We start from the raw sequence: 26,782 nt of genomic DNA, 5'->3' as shown, positions 1-26,782 counted from the left end.
GGGATTGTCCAGCGTGGATCCTTCCAAGCGGATGGAGCACGAGCGGCGCACAGAGCTCGGCCCGCACCGGGGCAAGGCGGGATCCGCCGGCAGCGACCCCTCCCACCTCCTCCACATCTTCCCCCCTCCCCTCTCCCCGGGCCCAGCCCCCCCCTCGCCCCCCAGTAAACGGCCCCGGGGCCAACTGGGAAGCTTTATTGGGAGCACTGGGAGCAGGCACTGGGCGGGGGCAGAGCGCCAGCGGGGCTGGGGGGACACGGGACCGCCCCAAAATCAGCGGAGCGGGGACGGAGCCGGGGGTCCCGGCCGGGCCCGAGCCCACGGGGAGGGGCTGCGGCCGCCGCCGGCTCAGGAGCTCTGTGGGCAGAGAAAAGGGGGTGACACCGGGCTGGGGGCCCCGGCGGGAGCGCACACGCTCCGCCACGGCCGGGACGCCACCCCCGGCACCCGCCCTGACCTTCTTGCGCACGTAGAAGCCGAGCCCCAGCGCCAGGAAGACGAAGCCCAAGACGAAGCCCCCGATGCCCGTCAGCATCTTGCTGCGGGCAGCGTCCGGCGGCATCTCTGGGGAGTCCGCAGGGCTCAGCACCCCCAAAACCTCTCAGGGACACCCCGAGCCCCTCCCAGCGCCCTCCCTGTGGCCCCCAGCCCAGCCAGGACCCCCTGAAACCTCCCCCTGATCCCTTTTTTCCTGGCCAGGAGCCACCAAAGCCCCTCCCGTCCCTCTCAGCACCCCACAGCCCCCTCCCAGTTGCCCCCAGCGCCCCAGGAGCCCCAAAGCCTCTCGCAGTCCCTTGGCAGCCCCAGCAGGACTCAGCCAGAGCCCTCCCAGTCTGTGCCCAGCACAACCGAGCTCATGGCGAGCCCCGCTTTGCCATGGCCGATCTCCTTCCAGCGCCTCCGGGCTCACTGCGATCCCTCCCAGTCACACCCAGCACCCCCAAACTCCCTCCCAGTCACACCCAGTGCTCCCAAACTCCCTCCCAGTCACTCCCAGCGCCCCCAAACTCCCTCCCAGTTCCCACCAGGACCCTCCCAACCCCATCCCACCCTCCCCAGCATCCCCCAAACCCCTTCCCAGCCCTTGCCCAGCCCCCAGCCCCTCTCCCAGTCCCAGCCCGGCTCTCTCCAGCTCCCTCCCAGTGGCTCCCAGCATAGCCCAGTGGCTCTGCCAGCGCCCCCAGGGGCTCCCCCGTACCCCAGTGCCGGCTCAGGGGCTGCTCCAGGCTGACGTGCTCCACCTGGCAGCTGTAGGTGAGCCCGCGCCGGGGCGGGGTTTCCAGCAGCACCAGCAGCTGGTAGGTCCAGTCCCCGTTGGGGACCACGTCGGTGGCCACCACGTGCTCCGAGAGCTCCTGCTGGCCCTGGAACCACCTCACCTGGATGGCAGCAGGGTAGAAATCCATCACGGAGCAGAGCAGGCGGCCGGGGCCGGGCTGGGAGGTCGATGGGGGCACCAGCGAGATGGACACGCTGGAGGGCACTGGGAGAGAAAGAGAGAGAGCAGGGACACACTGGGATCAGCTGGGGGGCACTGGGAGAGAGAGGGGAGGGCTGGGCTGGGCTGGGAATGGACTGGGAGGGAATGGGAATGGACTGGGAGGGACTGGGATGGATTGGGTGGCACTGAGAGAGGGTAGTAGGGGATGGGGGGGCAGTGGGAGAGAGGGAGTGAACTGGGAATGGACTGAGAATTGATTTGGAGGGGGTGGGTGGGACTGGGAAGGACGGGGAGTAACTGGAAACGCACTGGGAATTGACTGGGAGGAACTTGGGTGGCTTGGAGGAAATAGGAGGAGATGAGGGGCCCAGGGATTGAGGATGGTGCTGTGGGAATTAACTGGGAATGACCTGAGTATAAGTGAGAGGGACTGAGAAGGCACTGGGAGGGATCTGGGAATGGACTGGGAGGGACTGGGATGGAACCGGGAATGAAGTGCGCGGCACTGGGAGGCCGAGTCCAGCGCGGGGCACTCGGCGCTGCGGGTCTGCCTGGCAACAGGGGAGTCATCAGAGAGACGCGTTCTGATTGGCTGAAAAGCGTCAGTTGTACGCGTCGCTGAAATGGACGCGATGGGGACCACTGGGATGGACTGGGGGGGGTCACTGAGGGGGACAACGGGCGTCGGGGATGGGCCCAAGGAGGGCTGAGGGCTCTGGGGCGATTCCCAGGGAGGTTTTGAGTGGCGCCAGGGTCACTGGTAGGGCAGGGCCCGAGGGGACAGGCTCCGCCCCGCGCTCACCTCGGCGCTCAGTGATGAACGGGGTGGTCGTAGTTGGGCCGGCAGTACGTGTCCACTTGACCGCGTTTGTACTCCATCGATTCCGGGTGGCTGTTCAAGTACCTGGCGTTCCTTTCCCCAGGGGGGGTGAACCCCACGTAGTGCCCCACATCGCTGTCGAAAATCGTGTACTGCAGCCGGTTGTAGATGCGCCTCTCCACGAACTTCACCTTCTCCGTGCCGTTAATGAAGTGGCACTCGCAGAAAAACAACAGCTGGAACACCCCTGTGAGTGTCCATGACACAGGTAAAGGGTGCCTCCCCAGCACTCCCCAGCAGCATCCCCTGAGCTCCGCGGCCCACCCCGGATCCCCACTCCGCACCCCCTGTACCCCACGGCCGCCACGGGACCCTCCTGACCGCGCTGCCGCTTCCTCTTTGCCGCCCTTTCCCCATTTCCCCTTCATCACCCTCTCCCCTCCCACCTCCGGCCGTTCCCCAAATCACTTTTGGGAGCCCATTCCCCACATTTTCCCAAAATTTCCCCAATCCCCAGCCCCCTCGGGCTCAGTTTTGGTGTCCCTCCCTCCGCTTTTCCCCCTTCCCCACCCTCTACCACCCCTCCCTCCCCTCCCCCCACCCCTCAGCCCCTCCCGCTCTCCCTTTGGGGGGTCCCCATCTCCTCCCCCTCCATTCCGGGCTCCCCGCTTCGCCCCCTTTTCCCCCTTCTCCCACCCTGTCCCAGCGCCTCCCGCCCCCCGCTCACCCGAGAGCTCCGCGCCCGCAGCCGGGGGGGCTCCCAGCACCACCAGTCTCACCAGTAGGGCCCCAGCTGCCGCCCCTCGCCCCATGGCCGGGGCCGGGCAGGGAGCAGCAGCCCCAAAGCAGCCGCGCTGCGCTGGGAGCACCAGTCCGGAGCAGGGCGGGCTCGGCAGCGCCGCGCGCTCTCATTGGCTGCCGCCACTTTTGGGCAGCGATCGGCCACGGGCTCTGCCCGGCAGCCGATGACGCAATACAACGCCCCGAGATCTCATTGGCTGCACCGCCTCCTGCCTGCGCTGCCATTGGCTGAGGCCTTTCCGGGACGCTGCAGCCCCGGGCTGGGGGTTTTTTGGGAAGCGGGAACCTTGGGGCGCTGGGCCGGTGGGAGCTCAGGTGAGCCCAGCAATGCGTGCCCAGGGGCGCGGGATCTCAGCGGTGCCCGTGGCGAGCGGTGACGCTGGCCCGATGCCAGGCACCCCCAGAGCCGCTCTGTCCCTGCCCCCGCAGCCGCACAGGGACAGAAAATGGAACCGAGGGTTCCTGGCTGAGGACAAGGACCGGGAGAGATCCCTCAGCAAATCCGGCACGGGCACAACAGACCCGGCCTGGGCACACGGAGGGAATTTATTACCAACCAAATCACAGCAGCACAAGGAGAAGGGAAAGAAATCTCTCCAACACCTTCCCCCACCCAACACGGATCACCCAGAACAGGGGTCACCAGGGCTCTGCCCAATGGGGGTCACTGGGGATCATCCAGCACGGATCCTCCCACGGGGGATGGAGCTGGAGCAGCGCACGAAGCTCTTCCCACACTCGGGACACTCGCAGGGCCTCTCCCTGGTGTGGAAGTGCTGGTGAGTGATGATCTCTGAATGCCACCTGAAGCTCCTCTGACATTCCAAGCACTCCTAGGGCCATTCCCCAGTGTGGATCTTGTGGTGCTTGCTCAGGTCAGAGGTCCCACTGAAGCTCTTCCCACATTCCCCACACTCCCAGGGCCTCTCCCCAGTGTGGATGTTCAGGTGTTCCATCAGGGTGGAGCTGTAGCTGAAACCCTGCCCACATTCCAAGCACTTGTGGGGCTTCTCCCTGCCATGAGGCTTCTCCACCAGCTCTGAGCTCTGGCTGGATCTCCGGCCGCCTTCCTGGCTCAGGGGGGCTCTTTCCTCCCTGCAGCTCCCTGGGCTGGGTTTGCAGCCCCTCCTCGTGAGGGATCCCTGGGGCTTTTCCTCCTCCTCCATCCGGCCACAGCTTGGGAATGACAAACCCTGGTTTGGGGGAAACCAAGGTGGGAGTGCCTTGGAGTAGAGGCTCCTCCTGGCCAGGTCCATCTCTAAAAGTCAGCAGGACTCTTGTGTCCATGAAAATCTCCACATATCAAGATTCAGCTGAAAAAAACTCTCCCAGGAGTTCTCTATTGCTGATCTCTCCACTTTTGGGGTTCCAGAGGTTTCCTTTCCTTGGGATCATGGGGGTCCAATGGTTCCAGGGGTTCTCCATTCTCCACTGTCCTGCTTAGGGATGATTCAGGGGCTTTTGGGGGTCCATGGGGTCCCTTCTCCCCTGATGCTCTGCTCTGAGATCCCAGGGATCCCAGGGGTCCCTCCTCTCCAGGCTCCCCCCCTTTCCAGTCTGCCAGGGTCCCCCAGCTCTGGGATTGCCCCTCTCTGCTCTCCCCACTCTGGGGGTCCCAGGGGTTCCCCTCCTCTGCTCTCCCGGGGGTCCCCAGGACCAATGTCCTCCCCTGCCCATACTGGGCAATGGCCACGTGGGCCCCCAAGGATCCCCCAAGGGGCTCAGCTTTGGGATCCTGCAAGATCCAAACCTACACACACAGAGAAAACAAAACCTCCCAGAGACACCAGATGATATTTGGGGTCAATTCCACAATCTGCGAGCTCCAAACACACCCCAATAAAAAACCCTCTCAGGGACCCCCCCCCCCGATAGATTTGGGATGAGCTCCCCCTCCCCGCTCACCTGCAGGACGAGGTGGGGGCGATGGTCCCGTGGCTGCGCCACAGGGGGCACTGGAACCTCCTGTTCCTCCTGTTCCTGCTCCTGCTCCTCCTCTTCCCGCTCCCCCTTTTCCTCTCTCCCTCCTCCTCCTCCTCCTTCCTAATCCCACCTCCTCCCCAGTTCCTGCCTTCTGTGTATTTAGAGTGGAGACCCTTGCTTGTTTTTAGAACTAGAACAAAGATCCCAGATGGAACAAGGCTTGCTGCTTTTAGTCAGAACTATCAGTGACTAAAGGTCACGTTTCCTTTGCTTTGGTCCTGTCCTTGTTCCTCCTCAGTGTTCAGGCTGGGCTATGGGGTGTCCTTGTTTGCTGCATTTTCCCAGTTCCTCTTGCATCCTTTGGGCCATGGGCTGTGCCCTGGGAGGGTTCTTTGTGCTCCTTTGTGACACAGGAGAACCTTCCAGGTGGTTTCTGCGTGAGCTGCTGCTGGGATGTCACAGGAACAGCGCCATGTCCCCGTGGTGTTCCCGTTGCTGTGGGACACGGAGGCCTCAGTGCCCAGAGTGGCTCTGGGCTCGCTGCCGGAGGATCCTCCTGCCCGAGGCATTCTCAGCAGCCAGCCCAGCCCTGTCCTTCTGTGCTTGCAGGGCTACAGGCTGCAGGCGTGTGCAGCGCAGCCAAAATGATCCAGCACGTGGCTGCTGCAGTTTGCACTCTGTACTCTGTGGCTTATTCGGGGTATTTTTTAACCCACTTGGCACGTAAATCGAGGTTTTCCCTCGGTGCAGCATCTGTGGCTTTGGGCTTGCTGTGTGCTTTCTGTTCTTCCTCTGGAGCTGAGTTGGCTTTGGAACCAAATGGCCATGGAGACACCATTGCTTTGGGAGAGCTCCTGCCAGCAGCTGCAGCTGAAAAAGGGGGTGTCTGCTGCCAGCGGGGCGTGCACAGCATCTGCAATGAGCCCTGGGGGGTTCTGTTCCCTCAAGCAGGGAGTCTGTGCCAGCAGAGCCTGGAACTCCCTCCCTTTGCTGCTCCAGCCAAGAACTGACCCAGCCCAGTATTTTGTGCTGTTCTCTTGCTTGCTGTGGGAAGGGACTGTGGCTCCTGGAGGCATGCTGTGAGAGCAAAATGCCCTCTCGGGGTTGCCTTGCTCCGTGGCATTTCCCAGCACTGGCAGTTTTTCTCCTAACAGCATCTGGTTCATGTTCCCTCTCCCACTGCAGGGCACCTCATGTCTGGATTCCGAGCAGCTCCTCCTTCGGTGAGTGGGAAAGGAACCTTTGGTGTTTGGAATTGTGCAGCAAGTTGTGAGCTCAGCATGTGGCAGTCGAGGGCCAGCCTGGGAGGCTGAAGGAAAGTTCCTGTCAGTGTCTTTGCAGCAGCAGCAGCAGCAGCAGCAAAGGGATCCCTGGCAGTTTTCTCCTTTTCTGCTGAAGAGCTTTTGAAGAGCTGCAGGTCTGGTTTTGCAGGCAGAGGATTGCTTGCTGGCTTGAGCCATGGTGGAATATCGAATTCCCAACAATAAGTGGCAATGTCGACTTCAGCCCATTGTTAGTTGGAACAGCTCCAAAACCCATTTCTGCGTAGTGCAGCTGGATGTGCAGCTGAGGATAAATAAGGTGATAACTGAGATAGAACTTCCTGTCCCTCACGCTGCCGTCTGTCCACAGGGCACAGAAGCAGCACCAGCACCTCCTGGGGCTCTCTCTGCTTCCAAAGAGGAGGCCCAAGAGGAGGAAGACAGCAGTGAGCTTCCCGTTGCTCTGGGGGACGATGGTGAACTTCCCTCAGTGCCGGGAGATGACAGTGAACTTCCCGCTGCTCTGGGAGACGAGGGCGAACATCCCGCGGGGTGGGAATGCAACGGCGAGGCTCCCGCGGGGTGGGACAAGGACAGGGGACATCTCCCGGCCTGGGACGAGGATGGTGGATGTCCCCTGGTGTGGGACCAGAATGGCCAAGCCCCCACAGAGTGGGATGAGGATGGAGGACATCTCCCGGTGTGGGATGAGGATGGAGCACATCCTGTGGCTTGGGAAGAGGAGAGTGAACAGCTCCCAGCATGGGAAGTGGACAGCGAACATCCCCTGGCTTGGAAAGACGATGGCGAACCTGCAGCATTTTGGGAAGAGGATGGAGAAGCTGCAGCATTTTGGGAAGAGGATGCAGAAGCTCCCTCTGCTTGGGAAGAGGACAATGAACCTCCCTCCACTGTGGGATCCTGGGCTGAACATTCTGACAGCAGCACAGCCCTGCAGCCAGAGGGAGAGGGGAGTGGTGCCTGATGCAGCTGAGTACGTCTGCTCTGTTCCTGGGTGCCCGAGCAGGTGCTGTGTGTGTGTCTGGGCATCAGCTGCACCCAGTGTTGCTCTGCAGCTGAATGTCACCGAGCCATTTATTGTCCTTCCCCGGCTGACACCAAGGGGCTCACGGCCCCAGGGAGTGGGGCTGGTTGTGGCTCTGCTGCAAGGCAGGGTCTCACTCTGGGAGGGAGCATCTTCCACCTGGTTTCTTTCAGGGAACACCGTGAGCGAGGCGGAGCCTGCCGAGAAATACCTGGAAGTGGAGCAGATTGGCCAAGGGTAAGTGCACGGCAGCTGCTGCTGCACAAGCAGGGCCGGGTGTTGTGCTGGTGCAGGATCAAGTGAGAAGTCAGGAGAGCTCCAAGCACCTTCAGACACTGGGCTACCATCCTGCTGTCTCTCAGTCCTGATCAGAATTGATAACTGTGGCCAGAAGGCGCCGTCAAAGGCCCCTGAGGCTGGCAGTGTCCTGCCTGCAGCAAGGAGCAGGACCTGGAAGATCTTCTGTCCCTGGAACTGGATTGCCTAAAAGAGCAACTCACCATCTGGTGACTGTCAGAAAACAGTTCTCAACAAGATTTCTTTCAAATATTTTCCTTCAAAAAATATCTACTGGTCAGGATTATCAACCTAATGGTTTAGAAACAGAAACCAGAGATGAACTAATAAGTGCTCTATTCTAGCACAGGTAGCAGACCCCATCCATTCAGTAACAGACACAGAGCTGATGCACTCTGGGGGAAAATGCATCACCTGCCTGATGGCAGGGCCCTTGTGGAACCTGCAGGTCTTAGGCAGGAAATGGAAAAGGATGAAATGCATTCTTTGCCAGTTCTTTAGACACCCATTTCTCACCTCAGGTTTTCAACTAAAGCAATTCAGGGTGGACATTGGGATCTGCTCCAGCCCAATTCCTTGGTGTTGGGTCTCAGTTTTCTCCTGCACACCTTGCATGGCAGAGGGCTGGTGGCTGCTGTGCTGTTGTTGGAAGGGTCGATGCACCCAGGTGTTTGTGAACGCTGCAGGCAGCAAAGATCTCCTGTCTGGGCTGTCTTTCCCTGCCAGGGCCTAAAGTGCTGCTTCTTTCTTCTCTGCTGTTTTGTCTCCAGGGCTTTTGGAACCGTTTATAAAGGACTCGACAGGGCCACTGGAGGAGAGGTCAGTGCCAACACGCCCAGCACGCCTGGCAGCTCTCCAGGGCTTTCCCCTCTGCTGGGAGCTGTGGCTGCAGCTTTGGGGGCCAGCAGAGCTTTCCTGCCCAGGCTGCTCCTCTGAAGGCAGAGCAGTGTCAGCCTGCAGAGCACAGCTGGGACAGACTTGGTCCTTCTGAAGTGCCAAAGGAATGCAAGGAGGGCAGCGATGTCTGTCAGAGCAGGACACGCTGGCTTGGCCTTCATATCTAAAAGTGTGAATGCATCAGCTGCTGGAGACTGAGGCCCAATTAATCTTCATCCCAGCCTCAGACAGGAACATTATTTAGCTCTTATTAGCTAAAATATAACACTATTATTTCCATCCTGCCTTTCATTTTCAAAGGATACCTTAAGGCCTAATTAGGGAGAGATCCTGCTTGGGCTCAGTTTGGGGTTTTAGTCCCACTTCAGCTGTTCACAGAGAGAGAGGGAGAGAAATGAGGAGATGGATGTCCAGAGCAAAGCTCTCTCCTAAAGCCTGCAGTTGTGTTTGGGTCTGGTGTCAGTGACAGCCTGTGACAGGGATCACCTGAGCAATGGATGTGCGTGTCTGCTTTGTTCTGCAATCCCAAACAGAGCAGCTGGATCTGAAATCATGACCAAATCCCATAGAATTGCTAAGGGGTTCCTGGCTGTTTTGCTCTGTTTTGACAGAACCAGAATTACCTCCTGCTTGCAAAATGGGTTTGAATAATAATAATGAGCGTGTTGAGGCCATTTGAGAAGACTGTAGGTGCAGAGAATGTTGTTAGAGCTTTGAGGCTGACAGCTGAGGGACCATTTCTGCAGAGCTTGCAGGGCCAAATGTCTCTGGCCATGTGTCCTGTAAGCAGCCCCCAGCTGGCAGAGCAATGGGCTGTGGGAATGGCCCTTGCTGAGCTCTGGTGTCCCATCCCAAGGCAGTTTGGCACAGCCCGGCTCCGTCGCTCCACAAAGACTCGCTCCGTGTTTGCTGTGGCCTCCTGCCACAGACTCCTCCAGTTCAAGGCTGCAATGTCCCTTCAGGTGGCCATCAAGAAAATGAGTCTCAGAGGGCAGGACAGGGAACGAGCTGTGAATGAGATCCTGCTCCTGAAGGACAAGAAGAGCCCCAACATTGTCGACTCTTTGGACAGGTGAGTGCTTCAGCTCTGATCCCGAGCCCGGGCCCTGCATTAACCTTTCCTGGCATCCGGAGTCTGTAGCCTGTTTTGAAAATGCCTGACCCAGCCACATCTTCCCAAACCAACAGCCTGGCAGTTCACTCCCTCCATGTGCTTTTGTTGTTTTGCTTTGGTTTTTCCTTCAAGTTGACCCCGTTGGCTTTGTCTCCCAACAAGTGCTGATAAACCACAGCAGAAATTATTTCCCTTGGCTTCTTCTTCCCAGCCCTTTTCCATTGCTACAGTTGCCAGGAAGATCGGGTTCTTGTTCCCAGAAATGCCTCATTTGCCCATTTTTCACTGGCCTTGCCTGTTTCTGAAGGGACTTTCTGAAAGGTTTTCTGACTGCTTTTGTCCCAAGTGCTGCACGGCCTCCTCCCCTGGATAACCCTGGCAGTTGTGTTGCCTTGTTCTGGAGGGAATGGTGGAACTGATGAGTTCAGAAGCTGAACCAGCTGGGGCTAAGGGTTGTGGTTCCACATTGATCTGGGCTGTTGCTAAACTGCATTTTTCCCCTGCTTGCCATCCAAGGCCTCTCCTTTCTCACAGGTGTCTCCTTCCCCTTTAGACTGTGCAGATTCCAAGGACTGTGCAGCCTGGCAGGAATGTCTCTCCATCTGATTCTGTCCTCACTGACAAGTGACCCGGAAACAAAGCTCCACTCCAGGCTTTTCCATGGGGGAATTGAGCTCTGCACTTTCATCTCCATGCCATTGCTTTCCTCTTCCAGCTTCCTTGTGGATGGAGATCTCTGGCTGGTGATGGAATACATGGATGGAGGAACTTTGCGGGACGTTGTCAGACAGACGCGCATGGCTGAAGGAGAGATGGCAGCTGTCAGTCGGGAGGTGAGGGATCCTGCTTGTCACTCCCATGGCTGGGACACGATGGTCCTTCCAAACAGGGCGTGAGAACAGGAGTGGCTCCATGCTCAGGGCTTTGTTTCTGAGTTGTTTTCATGAGCTGGAGAAGAAAGAGCCTCTGCAGTGAACGGCGTCCAGCATCACTGCACTTCTACTCTGTTCTTGTTCTCTCTCCCGCTGTTGTGGTACTCTCTGTGTGGTTTGGATTTGATTTGCTGTTCTCAGCTTTGCCTTGAGCCCTTTGCCTGGAGCTTGTGTGCACTGCACTCCTGGCCTGTCACAGCAAAGCTGCTGCTGGCAGAATTCTGAGCTGTCCTTTCTGGTGTGATATATTCCAGCCATTGGTTTTTGCCCTCGTGTTTCTTGTTCTCTCTCAGTGTCTGCAGGGCCTGGATTTCCTCCATTCCAACCGGGTGATCCACAGGGATCTGAAGAGCTCCAACATCCTCCTGGGCATGGACGGCTCTGTCAGGCTGGGTGGGTGTTCCTGGCCAGGCACGGCGCTCCCGGGCTGCGGGGCTGGGGCTGCTTCCCAGGGGGGGCCAGAGCCCCACAAGGGCTGCTGGGGGCACTGCCCGGCCCCTGCTGCCAGCTGAGAGCGGCTGCCCCTGCAGAGAGCTCAGGAGAGGAGCAGGGGGCCAGCAGTGCCTTTGCTCTGGCCATGGCCCTTCCAGAGGGGCAGCAGTGGGAATCTAAAGCTCCAAGGGAATCAGTAAAAGCCACTGCAGGAAAGCTGAGGGTTTCTTGAAGGGCCCAGTTCCATCTTTCCTTGGCTACAGTCCTGAGGACTTTTCCAGCGGACTTCACTACTGCACTCTCAGACTGAGCGTGGGGAATCTCTGTGCTTGGTTTCCTCATTGCAGCTGCCTTTGACAGGGTTTGTTTCTGTCCTCAGCTGATTTTGGCCTCTGCGCTCAGCTCAGCCCTGAGCAGGACCAGCGCAGCTCCATGGTGGGCACTGCTCACTGGATGGCCCCAGAAATTGTGACCAGATCTCCTTATGGCCCCAAGGTGGACATCTGGTCCTTTGGGATTGTGACCATCGAGATGGTGGAAGGAGAACCTCCTCACTTCAGGGAAACGGCGGCCATGGTAAGAGGCAAATTCTCCAGTGGCTGCAGAGGCTGTGAGCACAGGGGGACCTTGCACTGGGAGCAGCAGCTGGAGGTTTCTGCACATGGGAAGGGAATTCCCAGAGCACTCCAGCCTCAACACAGACAAATTTTCTGCAATCTCCAGCAACAATTTGCTTTGGGATTTACGTTGTTGCAGCTCTTCTGGCTGTGAGGATGACCTGAAAATGTGAAGCAAGTGCATCAGGTCTAAGGTTACCTTGGAAGAAAACACCACATCATCCCCACATCCTGCCCCCAAACCCAACAAGATTTCTGCAGGAGTTTCTAAAAGAGGTTTTGCGAGATGATTTCCCCCCTGATTCTTCTCACTGGGAAACTTGTTAAAAACATGAAAATGATTGTTTAACATCCCCATAGTCCAACACATTTCTTTCCTAGTCCAAGCTACTTTCTCCGTGTCACCAAGCCTGAGCTTTCAGCATCACAAACCTCCTGTTTCTTGCCTGGCAGTTTCTGGGATGGGGCATCAGGAATGCATTTACTTGAGTGTCAGTGGCACTGCAGAGATGCACTTGATGGAAGAATCCTCTAAAATAACACAGGCAGACCACACTGACTCTGGAAAATGGCCTGTAAAGCTGGTGTCCATATTTAGAGAAGCAAAATGGGCTATTTCTGATGGAGGCTCCTACTAACAGAGTCAGCCAATGAAGCTGGCTCTCAAGGCGAGATCATTTCGATGTTGCAGTGGCTGTGGCAGCCCCAGGGTTTGGGTTTTTTGCTTGGCATAGCAAAATGAGCTCTGAGCAGCATCTCTGGCAGGGAGCAAAGTGGCCCTGGCGCTGGGGCTGAGGCCCCGGGGTGGATGTGAGCCCGTGTGGGTGTGAAGGAAGCTGGCAGAGCGCTGAGTTTGCTTTCCCTGCAGGCTCGCGCTCTGGTCCGGCAGAACGGGACCCCGCAGCTGCAGGAGCCCCGGCGCCTGTCGGCTCTGCTGCGGGACTTCCTCGAGTGCAGCCTGGAGCCGGACGAGGAGCGGCGCTGGGCTGCCCAGGAGCTGCTGCAGGTGAGAGCCAAGGGCTGCAGGGGAAGCAGCAGCGCCAGGGAGGGGTTTTCTTGTGGGGCCCCCTCCGATAGTCTCCAGTCTCGCTGCGTTCCACGCGCAGAGCAAGCAGAATCCTCGCCTGCTGTGGCCTGGCAGGCTCCTTTCGAGCTCATCTGGACCTGGTGCCCCACAGCGAGCAGGGACATCTTCAAGCAGCTCAGGGGCCTGAGAGCCCTGCCTCACCTGAGCTTGGATGTTTCCAGGCAGGAGGCACCTCCCACATCTCTGGGCCCCTTCTGTCAGTGTTTCCCCACTGTCCTGGTGAAAAAATTCTTCCTTAGATCTAATCTGAGCCTGCTTCCCTCGATGTTCAAACCATTTCCCTTTGTCCTGTTGCAACAGAGCCTGTGAGGAACTTGACTCTGGAAGGTAACAGTTCATTTCTTTCCTTTTTATCCTTTGGACAGCACCCATTTTTATCATCAGCCAAGCCTCTCTCCAGCCTGGCCCCTCTGATCACTGCAGCAAAGCAACTGAGGGAGCAGCGGAGGAGATGAAGCACTTGAGGACAGCTTTCAGTTACAGTAGTTAGGACAACTAGTTAGTTATGGTAGTTAGCACAGGTAGTTAGTTATGGTAGTTAGCACAGGTAGTTGTTTATGGTAGTTAGCACTGCCTGTTTGTTATGGCAGTTTTTGGAATACAAACTCTCTCAAACCTCAACTCCCCTGACGTGTCCCTTCCCTCTCCCGCTGTGACTCAGCTGCCCGGAGCAATGTGAGGGGAGAGCGGGCCCAGCCTGGCCCAGAGCTGAGCCCCAGCAGAGCCCTGGCAGAGCCCAGAGCAGCCTCGGCACCTGCAGAGTCAGCCTGGAAGGAGGCGCTTGGAGCCTTCTCGGCTGCACCCGGCTCTTGGTTACAAACTGTGTGTGCTGGAAAATGCCACCGGCTCTGCAGGAGGGCAGAAGGGGCCCGGGGAAGGCCCAGGTGCTCCATGCAAGGGAAAAACCTGCCCTGGGTTTGTTATAAATAACTAGGTAGTGTTGGCTTTTGCTATTATGTATTGACTTCTGCAAATTATTCTTAATCACAACAATTTTGATAGAGTACAGTTTGTAATCACTTTTCAGTGCTTTTGCTACAGTATAATTTGTCAGCTTTTTGTGGCCAATGCCCTGGCCCCTGTGTAGCTCATATCCTCAGAACATCATTTATGGATGATATTTGAGTTTGTGGACAGTGTGAAAAACATACATTATAGTTTTGGCTTTTGCAAAATATTCAAGTGGATGCCATGTGTTGTGCATTAGAATGTTAACTTTTGCAGAAGTAGCTGTAGTTGTGAAATAATAACTAATGCTTTTATTTTTGTGACTAACTGACAATAATAACTCAGAGATATTTGTGAAAGAGCTAATGTTCATTTAAAGTACTTGTGGAAATAGCTAAAAGAGTCTGCATGGTCAGATAACATTTAAGGAAGGGATGTGATGAGGCCCCTGCCACTGACCCTTCCTCTGTCAATAACTGTCACCTGCTGAAACCACAGAACAGGGGCCCTTGTGAGGCAGTGACACACAACCCTCAAAACAGCAATCCACGATTCCTGCACATGCTCTAAAAAGGCAAGTTGGGGGTCAAACCAACCTAAAGAATTCCTGGAACATGTAAACGAGTTCAAAGAAATGTTTGAATCTGTACAATCATTATGAATATGTATTTGAACAATACAATGGAGAAACTAGACAAGAAGAGTTGCTGTGGTTAACCGGTGTGCCTCTGGCCATTGCCAACACCCAGCACCGTTACTGATTTGTCCCTTATTATTCCTTATTAAACTTTCAAAAATTCTAAAGAGTGAGGCTCATTTCTCACAAAACCCAAGGTGCTCACCCCTTGTTCTTCCCCCAAAGCCAGGATTTGTCAATCCTAAACTTTGTCTGGATGGAGGAGAAGGAGGCTGCAAGGAAAAGGAAGATGCACTGGTGTGGAGGCCCATGGGAGTCTCAATCTCCCACCCATGGAGGACTGGTCCCCAATGAGAAGAATAGATTTCAAGGTTATGGTGAGAAGCTTGCTTCTCCCACAGATGTTTGCAGGCACATGCTGATTTATGGAAAGTTATGTTATCCCATTGGCCCGTTGCCCTAATTACCCTAGTTCACCCCCTATTACCCATCTCTGGTTAGTCCCTAGAATGTTCTCCCTCTCTGTCCCTCCATTGGCCCCAGTTTACTGCATTCCTCTGCCCCTGTTTCCCTATTAGCTGTCCCGACCCTTACACCTTCCTTTGCCCCATTTCCCCCATATCCATTGGACCCTGACCCTCAGCTCCACCCTCCCTACCCCATATAAAAACCCCCTGTGCCCTCAGCTTGCACCCTGTCTTTGTCCCTGGACCCTGTTCAGCTCTGTCCCCTGTTCCTGTACCAATAAACCCAGTTTGCTGAGATCATACCCAGACCCATCCTGCCGACTTTGTCAGCTTTATAAAGCAGCCGTGAGCTCCGGGCTCCTGAGTGCCGGACGCTCCAAGGGCCTCGGCAGCGCCAGGACGCTCCAGACTGGGACAGCCAGGCAGGGCAGGAGGAATCACTGCCCCTTTCCCCTCCCTGCTGCTCCATCTCCCAGCCCAGCATCGCTGCAGGACAGCCTCACTGCCAACGCCATCCTGCCAGGGATGGACTGGGGGGATCTCCTTCCCCTTCCCTCTGGCATGGAGGCAAATCCCATCTTCTCCTTGTCCACCCTCCTCCTTCTCCTCATTCTGCCCTTCATCCATCCACGTTCCTTTCCCATCTCCTTCCTCCCTTGTTCCTTCTTGTTCCTTCCTCTCCTCCTGCCTTTTCCGTTTCCCTTCTCCCTGTCTCTTCCTCTCCTTGTCCTTCCTCCCCCAGGCACTGAGCTGCGGACAGAGACCAGGGAGAACAAATCCCTGCCACAGAACCTCGTGGAAGAGGCCATTTGGAACGGCTCCACGGCTCAGGAATCCAATGGGGAGGAGAAGCCCCAGAGATCCCACACGAGGAGGGGCTGCAAACCCAGCCTGGAGAGCTGTGAGGAGGTAAAAGCCTCCCTGTGCCGGGAAGGGTGTGGGGAATGTGAGAAGAGCTTCAGGCAGAGCTCAGCCTATTCCTGGCTCCTCCAAAAACGGCGGTGCCAGATGCAGAGATCTACGGGGATGCAGAGATCCCCCCGCAGATCCATGGGGATGCAGAGATCCCCCTGCAGATCCATGGGGATGCAGAGATCCCCCTGCAGCCCCCGGAGCAGCCACGCTGGAGCACGGGGATGCCTGAGAGGAGGCTGTGCCCCCGTGGCCAGAGGGGCCCCGCTGGAGCAGCCTGTCCTGGCAGGACTGACCCCGGGGCACAGTGACCCACGCTGCAGCACTTGGAGGGGGACTGTGCCCCGTGGGATGGACTCAGCTTGGAGAAGTTCCTGGAGAAGTCTCCGGTGGGAGAGAGCCCAGGGTGCAGCAGGGGAACGACTCCTGTCCCCGAGCAGAGGGAGAAGCCCCGGGGCATGAAGTGAGCACGGCCCCATTCCCTGTCTCCGGCACTGCCGGGGTAGGAGGTGCAGCTGGAAGGAGGGAGGCGTGGGGGAAGGCTGGATTTAAGGCTCTTCACTTACTTCTCATTATCCTGCTCTGAGGTTTTTGGGTTTTCTGTCAGAAATCTCTCCTCTCCCTCACTCATCCACAGGGATTTGGGGCAGTTTTCCCTTTTTGGGGGAAATCAAAGCGATGCACTGCTGCTCCTAATTAGGGGTAGGAGAAGTGAGGCTCCAGGGCTTCCCGCTGAGCCGGAGCCACCGGAGCCGCAGTGCCGGGATAGCCGTGGCGGGAGGTGCGGAGAAGTTAGTTTGTGTTTTCAGCTCAATCCCCTCGGGCCCGGGCCCGTTCCAGGGCTGTTCCTCATCTCCGGCTCTGCCCTCACGCAGCCCGGGGGACCCTGAGAGCGCGGGGCGAGGCTGTGCCTGGTGCAGAGCCCGCCCCTGGCTGCGATTGGGCGACGGTGCCGTCAGTCGTGGTTCTGGCGCCCTGATTGGTGGGAGCGGGGCGGAGCAGGGCCCCGGTGGCGGCCTGAGGGCGGCCGTGGCTCGGCAGCGGCGCCATTGGCGGAGCGTGTGTGCGGGCCCGGGAGCGGCGGCAGCGGCCGGAGCGCGGTGAGGCGGCGGCGGAGCTGGGAGGCGGCCGCAGCGCAGGTGGGAGCCGCGCTGGGTTGTGCGGGGGCTCGGGGCTCGCTGCGGGCCTTGGGGGCGGCAGGGGGCTCAGGCGGGTTCGTTGTGCCGTGTCCGGCGCGTGTTGCCGCTGGCGTGAGGGCGCTGCGGGAGCGGCTGCCCGCGGTCTCCTTGCGGCCGCTGCCTCGGCAGGAGCCGCTGCCGGAGCAGCGCTGGCTCGGCCCGGTTGCTGTGGCTGGGACAGAGGCGGCTGCCCCGTGCCCGGGGCTGTGCGGGGAAATTGACGTGGCCGGAGGTTTCTGTGCCCAGAGGAGACAGAGGAGTCCTGTACAAGTGACTTTATTGCTGAGCAGAGGGAGAGGCCGTGGGGCATTTGCCGTGCGCTCGCTGCCATTGCTGTAGTTCGCAGCCTCCTTTTTATCCTCATTTTCCCGGCCGCTTCTCCCTCTCCCTTTGCCCACTGGCTGAGGTACTTGGAAGGTTCAGACTTCCACATCTGCCAACTGCATGTCCTCGTTAATGTGCAACCCCACTTTTGTATAACAGCCGATATTCACGGCTCTCTTAAGTCTTGGTTGTTCTCGAAGTTCAGGAATTTAGCGGGACTTTCTGTGAGCAGCAGTCCATGTTAATTAGTGACAATTATTGAAGCTGGTGGTTTCGCCCGTTACTTCCTTATCTACAAGCCCCTGGCCCCTCGCTCAGCTGCTGAATGAGCTGCACTCTCAAGGTGTGGAGCATGGTAAAAAGGTGAGAGTTGCTGTAGCACATCAGAGGAGAAACAGCATTCGTTTAACCCATGGTCTGCCAGGGAGCCACAAAACCGTGTCCCATTCCCATTCTTTTCACGTTTGGACTGGTACATGAGCTGCTTTTTTTGTTTCCGTTGTTTTTTTTTTCAGCACTTTTCCTTTGTCATCTAAATGCCAACAGCAGTTTGAGTCATTTAGTTTTCCACAAACTCCTCTTTTTTCTGCTAACAGACGATCTGATGCCATCCCATGGTGAAATGTTGTGTTCCTCATTTCCGTGGATTGCTCAGCAGGAAGGTCAGGAGCTGGAGCTGTCTGGTTGGTTATTCCCAGGGCAGCTTGTAATCTAATGATGCCATTGAAATGAGAAATGGGTTCTGTGGCTCCTGATATGAATTAGTTTGGGTTCCCAGGGGCCGGTCCATGGTGTTGTCGGATTTGTTCTGGTGGCCTTTCCCCATTTTTGTCCGCTCTCTCCAGCTAGGGCTGCATCAATTGACTGCTTTTCTCTAATTAAATCATCAAATACTTGGATTCCCAACTGATTTCCCTGAATTTTTGGTAGCAAAAAATTCCCAGTGCTCTATTATACGCTGTATATAACACAGACAGGGACAGCACATGTTGGAGTGGGCAGAGGGATTATTCCCCCCCATTTATTTATAGTGAAGTTTTCCCAACATTCTCCATTTGCTGTTTCCCTTTGCAGCTTCACCCGTTTCTGTTGCAGGGTCAGATATCCTCACCCCGGGCTCTGCCTTGAGCTGTGCAAATTCCATCGGTGCAAGCAGGCAGAGCTTGGGGTGAGGGGCAGAGGGAATCAGCCCAATTCCTGCCCCAGGCAAGAGACCCAGGTCCATTGTCCAGGCTTTGCCCAGCAGTGTTCATTTGCATTTCTAAAGCTCCTCTGCAGGCTGCCTGGAATGAAGCTTCTCTTCCAGGGCAGCCACCTCGTGAGTCACGTGTGGCCCCCCACAGAATCTGGTTTTTTTGCAAAAAGTATCAACTATTTACGAGTTAAAAGTATTATGGTAATGCTCTTCAATTTTGCAAAATGCAGTGTTAAAAACGCCAATCACTGGTTTTAAAATTTTTTAAAATTTAATAGTAATAAAATGGTTATAAAAATAGTAATACAATTAGAGTAATAATAATTTGGACAAACTGAATTAGGACAATATGAGACAATAAATACAAAGTGTTACGGATGTCCCGGTACCTTTTGCTGGGCAGCAGGAGCCCGAAAAAGGACACCCGTTAACAAAGGATTAACCCTTAAAAACCATAGCCTGTTGCATATTCATACACTTCATACCTGATGCATAAATTCCATTCAAATACAGGATTCTGTCTGGTCATCCTCAGCTTCTTCCTCCAAATCCTAACAGTGCCTTCGAGGCGGGAAGAAGTTGGTTTCTTCTGATAAGAGGGCCATAAATTCTTCTCTGAAAGATTTAGGTGTCCTGTGGCTGCTATCTCGCTGTGAGTCCTTTCTTTTTAAAAAAGTATCCTGCATAGAAACGATGCTATTTTAACAATTTTTATCATCTAAAACTATATTTAACACAGTACTTAAGAAAACTAATACAGCATTACTTTCTAAAACAACACATATAATATTCATTTTAATATTTGCGAAAAGCCAATCATAAAATAGATGCATTTTTCACATGCAGCATAAAGGCGAACATGGAAGAACCCAGACCAAAAGCTGATTCTCACAATTCTGTCCCAAACCCACCTGAAAATATAAAGTGTGAGTTTTATGAAAAATTTTTCTCATGTTGTAATTTTGTCACTGAAGCTGCAGGGAAAACAAAAACTCTCCAAGAATCTCTTTAGTGTTAGAGAGTCAAGGCATTGCTTGGTTCTGGCCAGGATTTGCAACAGAAATAATTTCTTTCACAAATACCCTGGCTGTGCAGAGAAAATCATTCCATGGCATGTGAGTTTTACTGGATTTTTCCTAAACTTTATGTAGTCAGAACCAATCTAAATCCCCTGCTTTAATGTTCATTGCTTCCAAGTTGTGTAAGTTTTTAGTATTTGGTTTCCTATTGGACCCGGATTTCTTCCCCTCTGCTGTGAATTCGGTCCACACTCCTGGATTTCCTTCTCAGCCTTTTCCAGACCAGGTGTCTCCAGCTGTGCCGGGGGCAGTGTCTGGGGTAGCTGTTGGTTGCTGTTTGCTGCTGGGCGTTGATGTTTTGTTGCTGGTCGTTATCTCTGTGGGTGTCTTTTGGGCTATTCCCAGTCTGTTGAGATGTTGAACTCATCTCCATTGAGTGGTGTAACAGCCCTTAAATAAAACCTTTAAAATTCCTTTCCCCAAGGCAAAGACAAACCAAGCCTGAGCAGAGAAAGAAGATTTAAAAGAACCAAAATGGGTACATTTTGCAGCAATGCAGTCGCAGTCAGCCCAGAGTGTGGGTGTGAGTGAGCCCCAGAGTGGAATTGTGCCGTGGTGCTCCCCAGCAGCTGTGGCAGTGCAGGCCCAGCCAGCGCTGAAGCTGCAGCAGTGGCAGCGAGGCTTGGCCCCAGTGGCTGGAGGTGCCAGGGGAGGGTGGCCAGGATTTCCGAGGGTTTGAGCAGAGGATCTGTGGGCAGGCCCAGGGGCTTGGCCCGCTGTGGAGCCCTGGCTGCTGCTGCGTTGCCTTCAGGGCAGGCTCAGGGGCGGCTGCCATGGTCCTGCTGCAGGCGGGAAGTGCAAATCTCCGGGGCTTCAGAGCCCCTGAGGCCAGGCTGAGGGGTCCCCCCGTGTTCAGCTGTGCTGGCGGCTGTTTCTGGCCTCAGGGACACTTGGCATGGGCCCCTTGGCCACCAGTGGTGCTGCTTTGCACTCCTTAGGCAGGAGCCGATGTCCTGGCTGGGTGTTGGCAACAGCAAAGTGCCAGGGCAGGCTCTGTGCCAGCCCAGCTTCCTGGGGGAGAATCTACCTTGATCTCTGATCCAGTGGTGGCTGAAGCAGTCAGAATTGCTTTTGCCCCCCTGTTAGGTGCCATGGTGTCAGCAGAAGATATTGAAGCCTTCCTGCTCAGGGCATTTCAGTGCCAGGCTCTTACAAGCACCCAGAGCTCCTTGGGTTGAGCTGAGCATTGGGCGGTGACCTGCACTTTGTCTGATTCCCCTTCCTTAATAACAGCCTGTCTTGTAGCTCTTTTCCCTTCTGCTGCCCTTGCAGAGCCATCCACAAACACATTTTGTCCCTCAGGCCAGGGAATGTCCCATCAATCTCTCCCAGCCTGGGTCTGGAGCTCTGTCCCTTGAGTGCTGTCCTGGGTTCCTTGCCAGCCCCTCTCCAGGCTGTTCAAACAGGAAGCTGGGTTAAACCCTTGCCCTGTCCTCAGTTCTGAATCCTCCTGTGCCATTGAACAAGTTTCATACTGTAATAACCGAGCCCTGCTCATCCATTTAGAGGCTCTTTTGGTTGTCAAAGCTTTAACTTGCTGCCAGACTTGAACTCTAGGAGATCCTCCTGTTGTCATCAGTTTTCAGCCTCAGCTCCCATGAAAGCTGTGGCTGCAGAATTCTGCAGACAATGAGGCTGCTCTCTGGCCACTGGGTTAAACATTTTAGCACAAGAATTCCTTTGGCAAGACCCTGTTTAACGTCCACCTATAATTCAGATTCTTTTACCCTGTCTGGAAGGGCCAGGGCAGCCGCCTCAGTTAATCTTCATTTTAACGCTTGAAAATTCTGTGTTTCCTCCTCCTGTCCATGCATCCAGTTTGTTGACTGGCAGGATAGGAGTGTTACAGGGAGACACCCCTGGCTCCAAAAGCCCTGCCTTCTACAGGGACTCAATACCAGGCTGTGAGCCCTTCTTTCCCTCCCCTGGAACAGGGTATTGCTTGTCCTGGTTGCTTTGAAGTAATTTGTAGAGGCTCCATATCTAATTTTCCCTCTTTCCCTGTGGCTGCCCACACTTCTGGGTTCACTTCAGCATAGGCCTGGCCAGACATTTGACACAGAGGTACAACAGAACTGGCCTCTGTATCACCTTTTATAATATTAATTTGCATTCCATGTTTAGCAATCAAATCCCTTCCCAGTAAATGATGATAACAATTAGGAGCAAATAAAAATTCATGCATTTCCAATCCATCTCCCAGATCTACTAATAGTGGTTGAATAAAACCATGCATCTTTCCCACTTATCCCCTCACTAATCAAACAAATTTTTTGCATTTTTCCCCCTTAGGTCTAAGCTTCAGAGTGGATTGAGAGGCCCCTGTGTCCATCAGGAGAGGCCTCCTCTCAATGCAGACCCACCTGAATGTTCTCAAGGGCTCCAGTGTGGAGGGTCCCTGGTGTGATGGGAGCTGTGACAGCCCTGCCAATCCATGTCCATCAAGGGGTGGACTTGCTGGTCCTGAGGGTGCTGCTGTCTGTGCTTGCAGTGTCCTTGTGCCCTGCAGCTGGAGCCCTGATTCCTTGCCAGGGGCTGTTTGGGTGGGCTGTCCCCTGCCGAGGAGGGCAATGCCTCTGCCGGGTGCTTGTGGCCGAGCCGTGCCCTGGGTGCTGGGGCCCCCTTGGGCCCTGGGGTTGATCCCTCAGGGGCTGTAGGAACTCTGCCCTGGCCTTTGCCTTCAGCTTGGCCTTTTGCTGCTCCCTTCTTGCATTCACCTGCTGGGCCTTTGTGCCCAAGTGCTGCAGGGCCTTCTTCTGCCCCTCCTGCAGCCCCCATCAGTGCCTGTGGGTGTTTGTCTTGCTTTACAAGACAGGTCTCTGCTTGGGAAGGCAGAAAAAGCCTCTCTTGGAATGGAGAATGCAAAGCCCCTCCCTCTTAATTTTTAGACTAGTGAAATCAAGGGTCTCTCAGGCGAAGCTATGGGAATAGGAATATCAGTTCTTTACTAGTGTGTATAATAAAGCAAACAAAGAACACCAGCTCCGGCAGTGCCAACAAACAGAGCCCGGAGCCAGTCCCGGCCTTTCGGCTGCGGCGCTTTCCCCTTGGGTGCAGTTCCGGGCACGGCCGGCAGGGGCGCTGGTGGCTCCCGCGGGGCAGGGCAGCGCATCCCTCCCAAAGAGCCCCGGCATCCCGAAATGGGGAGAGCGAAGCGGGGGGAGCTTTTGGCATTGCTGGGACTGGCAGCAGCCTGGGCAGGGTGGGCACCGAGGAGAAGGGGGACCCCCAATCCAAGCGTGACCCCAGCAGCTGGGACAGGGGGGAGCCCCCGAACACCAAAGGGATGGGTCCAGGGACAGGGAACTCCTGGGAGGCTTTTTCAGGGCTGAATCTTGGTGTTTGGGAGGTTTTTCTTGAGCCCAGATGGCCAATGACTTGTAGAGATGGACTTAGGCAGAGAGACCTTCAAACTCAGTGTGTGTTGGGGAAGATGAAACAGGAAAGCCTTATAAATATTATTGTCTGGCAAAAGATTTTGACAATATAGAAACTATAAGGAAGATTGAAATGAAAGCAAGCTTTGAGATACCTTAGTTACTTAACAGCTGGAAACCAATGGTGTGGCCCAACTGAAGGTAATCCCCTTCTGATGAAACAACTCCCTCTGCTTGCAGACAGATCCAAGGGTCAGAGCAGACCCCACTAGCTCAGCAGAAGGGGTTTAAAGAGGAGTTTTTAGGGTTTAAAATGTAACACAGTATGGTGATGTAGTGATTCTTACAGGCTGTATGTAAATGCTATAGGATTTGTATCTTGTACTAGATTGGCTAGTGAGAAATAGAATATTCAACACAGAAGATTTATTGTATTGTAACAGGAACCTTACTCTCTTACGCTCTTCCCCTCTTACTCTCTTACCCTCTCATCCTCTCTACCCCTCTCTTCTCTCGGGCCTGCTCCGAGCTGTGCCTGGCAGCTCCAAGCAGGGCCCTGCACCCAGGCCCTTTGCAATCAACCGCAGGTTCCACAACCTGGCTGCAGAGATCTCTCGTCTCCGTCCGTCCCGACCGTCCTACCCCCCGACGCTCCTACAAACGCGCTCATCCCTTGTTTTCCCCAAACCAGGATTTCCCATTGTCAACCCCAGGGAGGCTGCGAGGAAGAGGAAGATGTCCCGGGACACTGAGGCAGGTGAGGAGGAAGTCAGTGCCCCTTTCCCCTCTGTGCTGCTCCATCTCCCAGCCCAGCAGGGCCCCTGGCTGCAGCTCAGCCCTGGGGGGATCTCCTTGCCCTTGCCTGTGGCACGGAGGCAAATCCCATGCTGTCCTTGTCCTTCCTCCCCCAGAGCAGGAGCTGAGCATGGAGAGCAGGGAGGACAAATGCCCGCGGCAGAACCTGGTGGCAGAGGCCGTTTTGAGCGGCTCCACGGCGCAGGAAGCCAACGGGGAGGAAAAGCCCCGGAGCTGCCGCACGAGGAGGGGCTGCAAACGCAGATGGCGGGGATGGGAGGGGGAAAGAGCCAGCCTGGGCCGGGAAGGCGGCCGGAGATGGAGCCAGAGCTCGGAGCTGGTGCTCCATGATCAGCTCCATGATGGGGAGAAGCCCCACACGTGTGTGGAGTGTGGGAAGAGCTTCAGGTGGAACTGCCACCTGATCAGGCACCAGAGAACCCACACTGGGGAGAGGCCCTACGAGTGTGGGGAGTGTGGGAAGAGCTTCAGCCGGAGCTCCAACCTGATCAGCCACCAGAGGATCCACACTGGGGAGAGGCCCTATGAGTGTTCCAAGTGTGGGAAGAAGTTTCAGACCAGCTCCCATCTCCTCCAGCACTATCAGACTCACACAGAGGAGAGGCCCTTCCAATGCCTTGAGTGTGGGAAGGGATTCAAATTCAACTCCACCCTCATCACCCACCAGCGCATCCACACTGGGGAGAGGCCCTACGAGTGTGATAAATGCAGGAAGAGGTTTCAGACCAGCTCCTATCTCCTCCTGCACTATTGGATTCACACAGAGGAGAGGCCCTTCCAATGCCCTGACTGTGGGAAGGGATTCAAGCACAACTCCACCCTCACCAGGCACCGGCGCAGCCACACAGGGGAGAGGCCCTACGAGTGTCCCCAGTGTGGGAAGAGCTTCTCCAGGAGCTCTATCTTGACCCAACACCAACGGAGGCACCGGTAAGGGAAGCCCTGCGAGTGCCCCGAGTGCGGGCAGAGCTTCTTGCGCTGCTCCAGCTCCATCCCCCACTGGAGGAGGCACTTTGGGCACAGCCCTGGTCACTCACATTCCCTGTGATCCATGTCGGGAACACACCTGGCTGCTTCTCCTTTTGGTTTGGCCTTAATTTTCCTCTGCTTCACTTTCATCCTTTAAAAACACCCCAAACTGGGTTAAATGAAGGAAATTGATTGAATATATCTGAAGCTCTCCACACTTCCCCCGTTTTTCTGTTGAACAAGCATGGTCTGATTAAATGCAGCAGATACCATCTTTTGCACCATGTTCTGTAGGCATATGCAAAAACATGGCAAAATTAATACTACTAACAAAGCTATAATGCTCACTATAATGCTGACCTTAACAATAGAGCGTAACCATGATCCCAGGCCTAAAGATTTGAGCCATCCATCAATACCAAAGCCTGATTCTACCTGTAGGTTTCCAGTTAACAGCTCCAATGTGGAGAGCTTTGTGGACAGCTGGCCAGCTGAGAAAGGTCACGTCGACATAATAGTGTTGGTTAAGTTAGAAGGAGGCAAGTCTAGGATTCAGCAGTCAGTGTCCAACCACTGACAGGGACATTGTGCCCTTGGTGCAACAACTGGATAGAGGATCTTTTGCCAAAAATATGAGGATAGTTTCATCAGAATAACCACAACAATGTAGAAGTAGTAACAAAATAACCATAAGAATATAGAAGTAGGCGTGGTTGACCAAGAAGTAATTAACCAATAATGAGCTCAGCTTTGCAATATGTATAAGCCACATTAACACCAATATAAATATGTGTGAACTATCAATAAAGTTGGAGACTTGCTGATCACGCATATTGTGTGCTGCATTTCTTCCGCTGATCCAACAAGATCCCCCATCAGGAAACCCGTCCATGAGGAGGGATCGTGACAGAAACACAATTTTATTATCAAGAGGTCAAGGGGATTATTAAGTACAATTAATTTTTTTAAATTATATAAATGTAAATTATAGAGATGTTTTCATACATTAAAATAAAATGTTTTAAAATTAAAAAGTATGAGTTATTTTAAAGTAATTAAAGATTCTTAACCAGGGCTGAGCTCCTTCTCCCCGCTCACTGCAGGATGTGGGGAGGGGGCGATGCTGACAGGGCTGGGGGGGCTGCAGCTCCGGCGGGGCGGGGAAACCGTGGGGATCTGGTGCTGCTGCTCTTCCTCCTCCTCCTCTTCCTCCTCCTCCCGCTCCCCCCCGGGCCCAGCCCCCACCCTTTCTCCCCCTCCCTTTGCCCAAATCCGTCCCATCACCGCCCCCCCCAAACCGCTCCCCATCGCCCCCCAATAAACGGCCCCGGGGCCAACTGGGAAGCTTTATTGGGAGCACTGGGAGCAGGCACTGGGCGGGGGCAGAGCGCCAGCGGGGCTGGGGGGGACACGGGACCCCCCCAAAGTCAGCGGAGCGGGGACGGAGCGGGGGGTCCCGGCCGGGCCCGAGCCCACGGGGAGGGGCTGCGGCCGCCGGCGGCTCAGGAGCTCTGTGGGCAGAGAAAAGGGGGTGACACCGGGCTGGGGGCCCCGGCGGGAGCGCACACGCTCCGCCACGGCCGGGACGCCACCCCCGGCACCCGCCCTGACCTTCTTGCGCACGTAGAAGCCGAGCCCCAGCGCCAGGAAGACGAAGCCCAAGACGAAGCCCCCGATGCCCGTCAGCATCTTGCTGCGGGCGGCGTCCGGCGGCATCTCTGGGGGGTCCACAGGGCTCAGCACCCCCAAAACCTCTCACGGACACCCCCAGCCCCTCCCAGCGCCCTCCCTGTGGCCCCCAGCCCAGCCAGGACCCCCTGAAACCTCCCCCTGATCCCTTTTTGTCCTGGCCAGGAGCCACCAAAGCCCTTCCCAACCCTCTCAGCATCCCACAGCCCCCTCCTGATGGCGGCGAGGGAAGACAAGCAATCAATCAATATGATTGGTAAAGCAAGCTTCGGTTTATCTTGATTACACCGGTACTTTTATATAGTTTTCCAGTAATTATGCATACTTGTCGTTAGTTTATTGGTTTAATTGCTCATACCTGTTGTGAGTTTCTTGGTTTAAAGCAAGAGATTACATTTACATATTCCTCCTACTTTGTGGTTATGCATACTTTATGGTTTCTATTCTCGTTGCTGTCCTTGCCCGTTCGACCTTGTCAGCAGGCAGGACACAGCATCTTCCTATCATGGCGTGCGGCCTGGTT

The 26,782-nt window shown here is 55.5% G+C and overlaps 3 protein-coding genes across 3 annotated transcripts in view; 2 read left to right on the top strand and 1 right to left on the bottom strand.

Moving 5' to 3' along the window:
• Window positions 1-231: 231 nt before the first annotated feature.
• Window positions 232-3,133, bottom strand: LOC129132050 (class II histocompatibility antigen, B-L beta chain). The gene is given in 6 exon segments (XM_077191214.1): window positions 232-357; window positions 458-564; window positions 1,199-1,483; window positions 2,244-2,269; window positions 2,271-2,508; window positions 2,989-3,133. Coding segments are annotated over 6 exon segments (750 nt in total). The 5' UTR covers window positions 3,074-3,133; the 3' UTR covers window positions 232-348.
• A 13,497-nt stretch (window positions 3,134-16,630) lies between these two features.
• The window catches only part of LOC129132016 (uncharacterized), a 201,807-nt gene continuing 191,655 nt past the window's right edge, over window positions 16,631-26,782 (top strand). Inside the window, exon 1 of the mRNA XM_077191128.1 lies at window positions 16,631-16,771. The gene's annotated coding sequence lies outside the window, so the exon portion shown is untranslated. The remainder of the gene's footprint in view (window positions 16,772-26,782) is intronic.
• On the top strand, window positions 22,019-25,401 carry LOC129132032 (uncharacterized). The gene is made up of 2 exons (XM_054651027.2): window positions 22,019-23,542; window positions 23,697-25,401. The coding sequence occupies exons 1-2, from the start codon at window positions 23,521-23,523 to the stop codon at window positions 24,533-24,535; spliced, it is 861 nt and encodes a 286-aa protein (XP_054507002.2). The 5' UTR covers window positions 22,019-23,520; the 3' UTR covers window positions 24,536-25,401.

Source organism: Agelaius phoeniceus, chromosome 27, assembly GCF_051311805.1.
Source record: "Agelaius phoeniceus isolate bAgePho1 chromosome 27, bAgePho1.hap1, whole genome shotgun sequence".
NCBI classification, from domain to species: Eukaryota; Metazoa; Chordata; class Aves; order Passeriformes; family Icteridae; genus Agelaius; species Agelaius phoeniceus.
The sequence above is the reverse complement of the archived record's forward strand: the minus strand, read 5'-3'. Positions and strand labels throughout refer to the sequence as shown.